At 43.3% G+C, this 13,010-nt stretch overlaps 1 protein-coding gene across 1 annotated transcript; it reads left to right on the plus strand.

Moving 5' to 3' along the window:
• Positions 1 to 4,768: 4,768 nt before the first annotated feature.
• LOC114619993 (Y-linked testis-specific protein 1-like) lies at positions 4,769 to 5,452 on the plus strand. Its single transcript, XM_028765947.1, has one exon. It carries the CDS (start codon positions 4,769 to 4,771, stop codon positions 5,450 to 5,452), a length of 684 nt encoding a protein of 227 aa, XP_028621780.1.
• The last annotated feature ends 7,558 nt before the right edge of the window (positions 5,453 to 13,010 follow it).

The raw sequence follows: 13,010 nt of genomic DNA on the forward strand, positions 1-13,010 counted from the left end.
CTTTAGAGGGTTCAGGACTAGTGGTTCTCAACCTTCCTAATGTCATGACCCTTTAACAAAACTCCCCAACCAGAAAATTATTTCATTGATACTTTATAACTATAATTTTGCTATAGTTATAAATTGTAATGTATATATATGATATACAAGATATATGATATTTGAAAGGGTTGTTTAAGCTCCCAAAGGGGTCTCAACCCATAGGTTGAGTACCATTGGTCTGGACATAGTGAGAAGCCCTTACCAATGTAGATTGGTTGCCCAATGTTGCTGTGCAGAAGTCTCCATCCCTTGAAGGCAAAGGGTCTTCCTGGGTCCCTCACCTGTGTTCACATTGTTGATGGTTACTGATGTACCAAATGACCTCAGACTTAGTGAATTAGAGTAATACAGTTTTCTTTTACACCGTTGAAAAATGAGGATTCTACAAAGGGTTCCATTAGCTAAAAGCAGTGGCTGGAGCTCTTCCTAGGGATCTTTCCCTTTACCTGGTGGCCCCTTCTATCCCCAAGGCCAAAAGTAGATGGCTGAGTCCCTCCCAGGCTGTACCTCTCCAGTCTACACTAGCCCTCTATGGTGCCTTCTTTCATGAAGAGCACATATGATAAGACTAAACCCATATCGTCTTCACAAACAACCTAATCTTTTCTGCCAGCTTTGTTTTCCCATATGGCCTGTCTGCTCACGATTCTGAGGCATGATCATGCATGCTGTATTGACAAACAGAATAACACCGTTTGGCTAGTCTGTAATGAAGCAGATTTTGTATGATTCTGGTTCAGGGAACTGGAAATCCAAGATAAAGAGACCATCGGCAGAGGAAGGCATTCTTGTGGGAAGTTATCATCACAGAAGGGATCCCATGGGCTAGAAAGACAAGCGAGAGAGCCAAACTCCCTTTCATAATTAAACGTTTTCCACGATAGCATCATTAATTGATTTTTATTTATAGGTCATATCTCTCCTGACCCAATCAATTCCTCCCAAATACATTCTCACCGGGAATTAATTTTCAGAAAATTACTTATGGGCAAATGCATTCAAACCAGAGATGAGGGTGACTATTCAGACATCTATAGCAGAAGGGGCATCATTCTTCCTACCTTGTGTACCTTAAGATCTCTAGCTACCTCCTTCCCCATGGTAGCCTAGCGCCTCACTGAGGGAAGTGAGTTCTTGGTGATTAATGATATACAAAGACTGAAGCACCTTGCCATGTCCTGTCACCAGTAACAAGCTCAAAATAGCAACAGCCAGCTGTGGGCAAACACACACACACACACACACACACAAATAAACTTTATAGTATCTCTAATTTATAAATCCCTAGTTTAATCAAAACATTATTTAGATTCTATTCCTTTATACCAATGTGCTCTAAATGTACAAGTCACTGGGCTTTGTTGTGACTCTTTGTATATGTTTATACTGTAAACATCTTCATCCTCCCCACTATCCTCCATCTCCACCTGCACACCACCCTGCTGCTTCCTCTTCCTAAATACTTCCCTTTTTTAACGTCTGTTATTAAAATCTAAATTTTGCAATTGTCTTTTTGAGTTTGCTTGTTTCACTTAACGTAATGTATTTTACAGCTCCATCCATTTTTCTGAGAGCAAACCCTTACACATAGATGAAAAATACATTAATATGTATCTCACATTTTTTAAACCCTTAATCCAGTGATCAACAGCTAAGGTTACTCCATGGCTTGTCTGTTGCACACAGTGTGGCAATCAACATGGGTGTGCAGGGGTCCTGGTTACTTTTTATTGTCAATTTGACTCAACCTCAGCTGAAGAATTGCCTCCATCACATTGGTCCTTATCTTTGTTTGATGGCTGATGTGGGAGGGTCTAGCCCACTATGGGTAGTGTCATCCCCTATGAAGGTGGCTCTGGATTGTATGATAAGGAGAGAAAACTGAGTAGGTCGTGGATAGCAAACCAGTACTTGGCATTCCTGAGATGTCTCTGCTTCGGTTCCTGCCTCTAGATTCCTGCCTGAGTTCCTGCTCTAACTTCCCTCAGTAACAGACTGGTACCTAGAAGTGTAGAGTGAGATAAACTCTTTTCTCCTCAAGTTAGTGGCTATGTTGAGAATATTCTTCTTGTATTTATTTATTGCCTATTTGTTCTTCATGTTTTGAAAGCTGTCTCTATTGATCTTAGAAAAATGATACCACATGTTTTCTCTTACAGGCTCTGTGTGTGCGTGTCTCTGTCTCTGTCCATCTGTCTCTCTGTCTCTGTCTCTCTCTGTCTATGTGTGCATGTGTCTGTATCTGTGTGAGTGTCTGTGTGTGTGTGTGTGTGTGTGTGTGTGTTCTCCAGGCTTAAAAAAATCGCCAAGGTTGTAAATCTCAGCAGGTACCTAGAGAAGGAAGAAGATGGGGAGAAGGAGGGGGGAAAACCATGTCATTTGAGTTAAACCCACACTGAGGTCAGCCACACAGTGGACCAACAGTCACATAATGGCAGAGGAGTCATGTAAGAGCAGAGAAAGAGTAAAACTCAAAGTGTGAAGGAAAGGATGCTTAAAACTGATATAGAATGATAAAAGAAGAAGAAGTTGCATTCAGAAATTCTTACAGGTGAGTTCTAAATAATATATATATATATATATATAACCTTAAAGTAGAAGGGAATGATTCAGGAAGAGAAAGAGGATGAACAGGGAATGATTCAGGAAGAGGAAGAGGATGAACAGAGTGTAGTGGGGACAGGGGAGGCGACTGAAAAGAACTCCTTTTGAAGATCTGAGGAACCATGTAGCATGAACAATTAAAATGTCCTCTCATTTGCAAGTAAATTTCATACTTACCTGTATCCAGTATTCTATCTACCCATATTTCAAAAATAAAATTACCTCATCTATTTCATCCTGTTTAACTGCATTTGATCTAATAAATTCCTTGTAACCAGAAGTGCTGGTAAATTTTAAAGACATTTAAAATATGACTGGTCGATATCGGGTTTGTCATAAGTTTATCCCGACTTTGGAAGCAGGCCCAGGAGTTAATTTTTCCTCGCTCTTTGCAAAGAATCCATAATTCATGATTGCCATTGACTTCAATACAAGGTATTTAATCCTGTCAAATTCCAGCTTTGTTTGAATAAAAATGGCCCTCCTCTAATTGTGGGTTTTGATAAAGCTAATTTTGGTGTGCTATCCAGTGGGCTGCCTCAGAGAGGCTGGCAACATTTCTGATATGAAGAAAGGCAAAGATAACCAAGGGAGAGATGGGAGCTGGGAAAATAACCACCAAGGATGTTGGTGACTCAGAAACCCGAGACTTTTTCAGAAGGGAAAAAAAAAAAAAGATGCAGGAGCGAGCTACTTGGGCAGAATGTGACTCAGGTCACCAGAACACTTGGGTGGGACTTTATTTTGGGTCTCCAGGAAGCTATATGAGAAGCTAAACGCTAGATGCTCTAAGTTTCTGAGCGTAACTAGGGAAGGAACCGACCTGAGAGGGGTTCTATGATGTAAGCAGAGCCACGGTGATGTCACAGAGTACTGGGCGGAGGTTGCGCATCTATTCCACTTGGGGGCGCTAGACTCCCTTGAAGGTGGGTTCACTATCTTCGCAGCGGTGTGTGAAAGCCAGTTCAGCTCCTGAACCCCACTACAGGCTTTTGGTGCCTGACCGATTTCAGAAGTCAGAATCTGGACGACTAAGACATTTTCTTTGGGTAAATACATTTACGAAATAACTGGAACCCCTGTAGCCCCAGAAAGCTCAAAGTTTTCCCTCATACAGTGAGTAACTGTGCGTTCTAAAGTCTTCCACCTTTGGGAGCTAGGGGGATGGTCTAGGTTAGTCCATCTCCTGAGTTGATTACTGATGTTGTTGCTAACAACATCTAATTCAGAATTCCACTAAAATGCCAAAGCTTCTCTTTGTCCGTGTCCGCTTTAGAAGAGATTGTTTCTAAATGGCTGCCGTTACCTGGGCAAATGATTCTTGTTGCGGTCAGATATGCGACAGCTTCACGGAATAAACGTGGGGCTGGGTCAGGAGACACAATACAGAAAGCCAGTAGAACTAGTGTACTGTGTCCCGGGGCAGATATTTGGGGATGCAGGCACGTAGCTCACAGCTTGAGAGTAGAAGAGAGGTGTGGCCACCCTTCTGGCTCGATTGCATGCCAGCTCCCACATTGACCTAGCCTTCCGAGGACAGGTTCCTCAGTAGAGGCAACCTGCCTCAGGGCTGAAGAAATGTGTCTCTGAATGTGTTTACTCCGAGCTTTAGAGAGTCATTTGTTAATTTCCCTATGAACTTTTGGTTTTGTTTTGTCAAGACAGGGTTTCTCTGTGTATAGCCTTGGCTGTCCTAGAGCTCACTCTGTAGACCAGGCTGGTCTTGATCTCACAGAGGTGTGCCTCCACCTGTCTCTTGAGTGCTGGGATTAAAGGCGTGTGCCACCACCGCCCAACCCCCCTATTATGACAACATTAGGTTTAGAGGCCCATACCTGTAAACAGGCACAGCCTTCTTCACCTGCACCAAGTTCTCTTAGACAAGAGCCTTGGTCCAGCATCCTCCCTCACCCCGCCCCCCATTGTTCTTGCAGGTACTTATATGACAGAGGCAACAGCATTGTGCCTGCTTTAAGCAGGTGAGTTCTTCAAACCCAGGCAGTGGGCAAGTATGAAGCCTGAACACAGGATGATAGCCACAAGACAGTGGACCAGGAGTGCTGTGGCCTATCACACCAGATCTACAGCCATGAAGAAGAAGATGTCCCTGAAGAGGATGAGCATGCCATCCCTCCAGAAGCAGAGGAGGAGAAGGCCTTCTTCCCAGGCCCTGAGGAACATTGTCGGCTGCAGAATTTCTCACGGATGGAAGGAAGGTGATGAGCCTGTCACCCAATGGAAGGCCATCGTTCTAGATCAACTGCCAACAAATCCTTCCCTCTATCTGGTGAAGTATGACGGAATTGATTGTGTCTACGGACTGGAGCTCCACAGCGATGAAAGGATCTTAAAGCTTAAGGTCTTACCTCACAAAGTAGTGTTTCCTCAAGTGAGAGATGCCCACCTGGCCAGGGCCATGGTTGGCAGAGCGGTGGAACACAAATTTGAGGGCAATCATGGCTCTGAGGATAACTGGAGGGGGGTGGTCCTAGCCCAGGTGCCGATCATGAAGGCCTGGTTTTACATTACCTACGAGAAAGATCCAGTCCTGTACATCTACCAGCTCCTGGATGATTACACAGAAGGTAACCTCCGTATCATTCCAGAGACTCCTCCAGCAGAGGTGAGGTCAGACATTGACAGTGACGTCTTAATAGGTAAATGTGTGCAGTACACCAGAGGCGACGGGTCCAAAAAGGTCGGCAAGGTCATTTACCGAGTTCTAGCCAAGCCTTCCGTGTACTTCATCAAGTTTGATGGCGATGTCCATATCTATGTCTATAATCTGGTGGAAAAGAGCCATTAAGGCGAAATTCACAAAGTTCGTGGATGTAGATGGATAACTTATAGGATTGGGGGAAAAAATGTTTGTTTTTCAGTGTGTTGGATACCTAAGGGTCTTTGACAACCCCAGTATCTTTGCCAATGGAATCTGTTTTGCTTTAAAAATTAAAATGTGTGACATGACGTGTTGTGTGTGAACCTTTGGTGGAAGAGACGGGGCCTGTGGTGGATGGAACATCAAAGGAAAATGAAAGCATCAACTCAGGCTGTGAACAGTAAGTACGTGTAATGCCACATAGGCTAAAACGAACAGGACTTAGCTGGTCTGGTCTGCAGGGAGAGCAAGGAGGCTTGGAGGAGCAGGGATGGCAGTGGGGGAAAAGATGGATGTTTAGGAAGCAGTGGAGAGGGGCCAGAAACATACAGTTGGGAAAGGAGTGGCAGATAAAAGGGAAGTGGTCTTGAAACTCAAGGGGAAACCCAATGAACTGATTCAAACAGACTCAGAAATCAGAGAGAATCAGGTTTCATTAGTCAAATCAGGTTTCATTTGTCTAATGAAGCCTAACAAAACTTGTCTCTCTTTTTAAGATTGATTATTTTTAAGTATGTGGGTGGGAGCAGGGCATGTGATTGTGAGTACAGGTGACCAAGGAGACAAGAGTGTCAGGTCTCCTGGAGCTGGCGTTAAAGGTGGGTTGTGAGCCTCTGAACATGAGCGCGAGGAACCCAATCCAGGTCCTCTTTGAGAACAAAAGTGTTCTTGAGCACTGAGTCATCTCTCCAGGCCCTACAGTCATCTTTTAAACACATCCAATACTCAGATGTAAAGAAGAGACTAGGTGAAGGTAAGAAAGACAAAACTGATGGTGATCTGGAAAAGGATTAAAGGAAACATGAAGAAGAGAATAGAGGACACTGAGGGACAAACGAATTCCAAGACAGAGTTCTCAAAAAATGAAGCAGGAGACCTAGGAAGCACAGAAAGGTTCTGGAAAGGGTTGAACTTGGGCCGTATCCACATTGGCTTCTTTGGTTCCTTAACAACTAACCACCTATCGCTACAGACGGTGGGTGTGAGATGGGGGCTTCCCAGGAGGACATTTTGACCAAGATAACTCAGACTACTGAATCCAAAACTAAGTTTATATCTACGAGACTCCTGGAAGCATCGTAAAGACCATTATTTTGTATGATCACTTTAGAAGTAATTTAAAAGAGAAAATCAGGATGCTTTGAGCTACTTTCAGGAGTTAAACGGATCCTGTGTAGCTTCCCTGAGCACTGTTTGCCTCTGTTGCATCCTGTGATCTTTTTGAGGATTCCCCAGATGACCACCACAAAGCTCCCATACTGGCCTGTTCATTCCTGGCTCTTTCCTATGCCACTTTGTCATGGCTTTCAAATGCTTTGAGGTTCCTGACCATGTAGCTCTCTCTTCCTGAGAAGCCCCTGTGCTCCATGAGGTCCCCCTGGGCCATATCTACACTCCAAGAGTGTCTTAGGAGGCAGCCTTGTCATGGACTTATTCATCACTGTTCCTTCTCTCTAAGAAAAAGTTTCTATGCTGCAGGACTTGAAAATACTTTCTATCATTGATTAAGTTTGTTATTTGGGAAAGTTCCTGTACTAGCTGGTTGTCTTAGGGTTTCATTGCTGTGAACAGACACCATGGCCAAGGCCACTCATAAGGGACAACATTTAATTAGGGCTGGCTTACAGGTTCAGAGGTTCAGTCCATTTTCATCAAGGCAGGAAGTTTGGCATTGTCTAGGCAGACATAGGGCTGGAGAAGAAGCTGAGAGTTCTGTATCTTGATCCAGTTGCAGCCAGGAGAAACTGTCTCTTCTGCAGACAGCCAGGAGGAGGGTCTCTTGCATACTGAGCAGAGTTTCAAAGCCCACCCCCATAGTGATGTGCTTCCTCCAACAAGGCCACACCTACTCCAAAAGACCACACCGACTCCAACAAGGCCATACCTCCTAATAGGCCAAGCATATTCAAATCACCACACTGGTTTTGTGGCAACTTGACATGATCTAGAGTCATCAGAGAGGAGGGAGCCTCAGTTGAGAAAATGCCTCCATAAGATCTAGCTGTTAGGCATTTTCTTAATTAGTGGGGGAAGGCCCAGCCCACTGTGGGTGGCACCATCCTTAGGCTGGTGGTCCTGGGTTCTTTAAGAAAGCAGACTAAGCAAGACATGAGGAATAAGACAGTAAGCAGCACCACTCCATAATCTCTGCATCAGCTCCTGCCTTCAGGATCCTGTCCTGTTTCAGTTCCTGTCCCGACTTCCTCTGGTGATGAACAGCAATGTAGAAGTGTAAATTGAATAAACTCTTTCCTTCCTAACTTGCTCTTTGGTTATGATGTTTCATTACAACCATAGGAACCCTAAGTAAGACAGTTTCTTATAGAAACAAAATGTCTAGTAGAGCCACTGTCGCTTATCCCATGACCACTAATAGAAATATGTAGACACTTTGTTTTAATTTAAAGGTAAAATGTGCTCATGAACCTACCTGTGATGTAATTATTCTAGTTTGCTTCTTTTGCACCATGATGAATACCATGATCAAAAATAACTTGGGGATGAAAGGGCTATTTGCCTTACAGGTTATAGACCATCACTAAGGAAAGCCAAAATAGGAGCTTGAAGAAGTAACAAGGAACACTGCTGGTTGGCTTGCTCCCTGTCTCAGTCACTGTTCTATTTCTGTGAAGGGACACTATGGTCAAAGCAACTATTATAAAAGAAAGCATTTAATTGGAGGCTTGCTGATAGTTTCAAAAGTTTGGTGCATCATCATGGCAGGGAGCATGGTGCTGGAGCAATAGAGTTCTACTGATAGTCAGAGAGATTCTGGCATGGTACTGGGCTCTTGAAACCTCAAAGCCCACTCCAATTGATACACCCACTTCCAATGAGGCCACATCTTTTTTTAATCCTTCTAATCCTTGGAAATGCTGCCATTCCCTAGTGAATAAATAGTCAAATATTATGAATCTATGGGGGCCCTTATTATTCAAACAACCACACTTCTCATGGCTTGCTCAGCTACTTTTTAAAATACAGCCTAAGAGGCTACATTTTTTTTATACAGGACTACTGATGAGCTTGCGCCCAGTGGTGGGCCCTTCCACATTAACCAAGAAAATGTCCCATAGACTTACCCAAAGACCAACCTAATGGAGGCAATTCTTCGGTTGTTCTCTCTTCTCGGGTGACTCTAGATTATCAAGTTGCGGGGGAAAAAGACCCAGCACAATAATGTTTATCTTACCCTATATCCCACACTCACATACTCATCACCAGCTCCTCTCTTCTATCTCCGCATAAACCCACATTCCTGCTTGGCAGATGTGAAGGGTAACTACTATTACCAGCGTGAATACTCAATGATATGTGACAAGAAATGAAAATGCTCTACAGCCTCCCAACTCCCAGCAAAAACATTCTAGTGTGTGCTATACTTACTGGGAGACATCCCAGTCATTCAGCCACTGGGCGTTTAATAGGTCACAGTGGACCACAGAACCAAAAAGTCACAGCCTACTTCATCTCCTCTCTACAGGAGACATGGCCCTTTATCAAAGCCTGTGTTCTATCTGTAGGCTTAGATTATTCAAAATCTACTTTATTTAGGGTTCTTAAACACTTCAACCTTCCTTCTAGCCCACCAACCAGAGGTAGCAAACAAAGAAGGTTAACAGGAAAAGCGGGTTGTGGACCTATTTAGAAGTAACTCTTTGGGGCAACTCCAATCTTTGTTGTCAGGATATCAGCAGCCCAGCCCAGTCATAAACATTAAACAGGACTCAGTATCAGAAATTCAATCTGGTAGATACCATAATGCTCCAACTAATCAGCATGAAGCAGCAGAAGCAGCAAGAATCACCCAGAATAGGACAAGAAGGTTTTTGTGTGTGTGTGTTTTGTTACAAAATGGAGACCAGCAAAGACCATCAAATCATAGCACTGCTAGTGAAGACCAGCGAAGCCTTGCAAGGTGTACCAATGCAAGAGTATTCTCTCCCTGTCTGTGGGGTTACATTTATAGTCTCTCTAAACATTGAGAGACTGCTCAATGTGTCCTCAAATGTCTGCTCCAGCAAAACATTGCATGTCTTCTCCTGTGTCTGCTTCAGCAAAACATCCTCTCATAAGACAGCTTCCTGAAAAACATCATGTGACACAAGTGAATTTCCAAAGAAACCAGAAATTTTCACTTTGTTGATCCCTATCTCACACTTGGCCATGACATCACAAAATACATAAAGTGAGTCTTGAATGTGTCCTATGCCTCAGCTCCATCAGCCGCTGGAGCTTCTGCAATTGCACTTTGTGAAAATCAACCCCTTTCCATGAGCACAACCTTTGGTTATCCCAATAAACATTGAAAGTCACTCTCTCCATCTTTGTTCTCAGCCAATAACTGTCCAACTTCCAGTCAACTCAGCTATGACCAGAAAAATCCTCATCAAGAAACCCAATGAATTTGAATTTGACTTGATTTTTTTTTTTGGGGGGAGGGAACAGAGTGTTCTCCCTTCCTGGTTACATCAGTGTTTGATTCATCTGTAATAAAACCCACTACTATTAAGAGCAACATTACAGGAGCTATGACAAATACCAAATCACACGACAAGCATCACAGTTGGCCAAGTCTTTTCAGCAGCTTTACTGAAGTATAATTTACATACTAAAAAAATCCATTTATTTTTAAGTGTGTAATTTAATGATTTTAAAGCAAATTTATAGCTTCCTTCCTTTTTATACTCATTTTACCACTAATTCATATGATATTGAAGTCTATTAAAATACAGAAGTAAAATCAGGGGAAGGACCAGAGTGGGAGGCAGCAAGGTTCTTGATTCACTAAGACAACAGATACATTGGCAGACTCTTCCGGATGCAACCACTTGGGAACATTGTGTCTGCTCTTAGTTTGCAGCTTCCAGACAAAAAGCTTAAAGGATTAAGCCATGGTTCCTTTTACATCAAGTCTGGACCTGAACTGCTTCGGTCAGCATCACTAATGGTCACGTTCCTGTCAATCATTTTCATCACTGTTACAAGATGCCTAGCAACTTAAATGGAAGACATTTTGGTTCATGGTTTCAGAGGTTTTGGTCCATGGTCACATGACCATGAAAGGGGCATGATGGAGCACAGCTGTTCACCTCATTGGAAGCCAGGAAGCATCAACACAGGAAGGGACCAAGGACAACAACCTCCAAGACATATTCCAAAGGACCAAATCCCTTAACAAGTTCCTATCTCCTAGTTTCCCACCACCTCCATTCATACCCATCAATAGATTAGCTCACCAATTAAAGCCCGCAGGGTCCAATCACTTTTCAGAGCCCTACCTTTGAACATTATACTGGGAGACCAAAGTCTTCAACAAAAGACCTGTGGGGGACATTTCAAACCCAAATCACCACAGCATCCTTCATGTGAAACACAGGGATAGGATCCATCTATCTTTTCAAGGATATCTCTGTCTAGCAGTTCTAAAAGGACAACCTCCAGGCCAACGGCATCAGCATCCCCAGGAGCTTTTAGAAATACAAGTTCAAGACAAAAAAGCAATGCAAGTTCAGGGTCTTGACCCTCATCTGTGCGTCTCAAACCTAGAGGGTGGGACCAGAAGGTTGGGTCAGAGGTCTAAACTTCACCTCACACTAGAAGCAGCTGGGAAGATTTCTAGCCATCTCCTGTTTCTTTCTGGTACTGAGTCATACCTTGTCCGCATTACAGCATATGGTCTGGGATGAGATACAGTGAGCCGTCAATTGTAAAGACCCACTATGTGTTGGTTTGAATATAAAATGGGACATCTATAAGATAGACACACACATACATATAAACTTACTCACAGAGAGAGGCAAGAAGGGGAGGAGCTGAGCCTTAGAGACCCTCGAGGAAGAAGGAGTGGAAATCTTGTAAGACACAGAAGTCAATGAGAAGCAGAGCAAAGCAATGTCTTCTGTACATGACAGGACCACTGCACTCAATAACTCACAGCCACTGTGTCTGCCTACATGAAATCAAGCCAGTCAGCATTCCATCATGGAGTGGGAGGGCCTCACTATCCCTCATCCCTAGCTGAGGAAGTATGGACAGTTGATGGGAAAGGGAGAGTCAGTTTTCTTCAAAGATATGGCTGGTGGTAGGTTGGCCATGCTCCAGTGGGTAGTCCAATGCCCGAGAGTTTATGGGCAACACAAATGACTCGAGTAGGTTATAACAGAGGAGAGAAGAGGAGACAAGAAGTTGGGAGGAGGGATTAGGTGGGAATGGATCTGGGTCTGTAATGAGTTAGGAAGAGAAGTGGGGAGCAAATTCGATCAAAATATATTGCATGAAGTTCTCAAGGAATTAATAAAAGTTGTTCTTAAAATACCACATCTGTACTGAACATATATAGACCATTTTTCTTGTCATCTCCTAAATAACAGCTCCTTGTACAGCAGTTTTCTTGTATTAAGTGCAAAAGTAATCCAGAGATTATGTAAAACGTAGGAGAACCTGGGGAGATGGCTCAGGGGTAAAGCCAAGTCTGTGGTCACACATGCATCTATAACAGCAGTGCTTTGGATGGGGAGGGGCAGAGACAGGAGGATGACTGGGGCTTCCTGACAGCCAGCCTCACTCCAGGTTCAACGAGAGACCCTGTCATGAGGGAATAAAGTGGAGAGTGAAGGAGCAGAACATGCTATATCCTCCCCAGCCTCTAAACTTACACGTACAGGTCTGTACACACGCACACACACACACACACACACAAATATGATTAAAGTATACAAGATGTTACTTTGCATAGGTTATATGCAAATGCAATGTCATTTTAGCCAAGAGATCTGAGAACTTTTAAATCATTGGGGGTCCTGGAGCCCCAACTCTCCGGATAGCAGAGGACAGGTATATCTTCTTACCATGCAAAGGAAACCTTAGTTGAATGTGTGTGTCAGTGACTCCACACAGCTCTCCTCCTCTAGGTTCCTGTTTATAGGAGAGAATGATCTGGAAATACTGAAAAAATGAAGACTAACGGCTTTATCTGGGTTTCTAGGCTTGTGTTAAAATCCTATTTATCAGGTTTTATTAAATGGAAGGGAAATCTTCAGCTCCCAGCAACAATAGACTCAATCATGTTGGCTTCTGTTTCATCCCATTATGAATAGCAATTAATTGCACATCAATAGTTCCTGTGCTTTGAACTAAATCAGGATGAAGGGATGTGTTTCCGTACAGATAAGTAATGCCAATGTGGATAATCAAGTAGAAACGGGGAGGTGGGATGCCTTTGGCTTATTCGAGGGATGGCTGATTGGAAACTTGTTATGCAAATGACCCTAACCTCGGAGCAATGAAATGTAACGCTACACACTATACTACAAATGGGATGGACACTCATTACTTGATTTCTTTTTCTTTTTACATACTTTAGTAGCTTGAATAAGGGTGGCCCACAAAGGCTCAAATATTTGAATGTGTTTGGTTTCCAGTTGGTTTAGAAAGGATTAGGAGTTGTGTTTTTGTTAAAGGAGATGTGTCACTGGGGCGGCGG

This window comes from Grammomys surdaster, unplaced genomic scaffold (genome assembly GCF_004785775.1).
Source record: "Grammomys surdaster isolate TR1022 unplaced genomic scaffold, NIH_TR_1.0 166, whole genome shotgun sequence".
In the NCBI taxonomy this organism is placed as follows: Eukaryota; Metazoa; Chordata; class Mammalia; order Rodentia; family Muridae; genus Grammomys; species Grammomys surdaster.

Coding starts and splice junctions, on each gene's coding strand:
- LOC114619993 (XM_028765947.1), top strand. CDS start 4,769: ATGCCATCCCTCCAGAAGCAGAGGAGGAGAAGGCCTTCTTCCCAGGCC.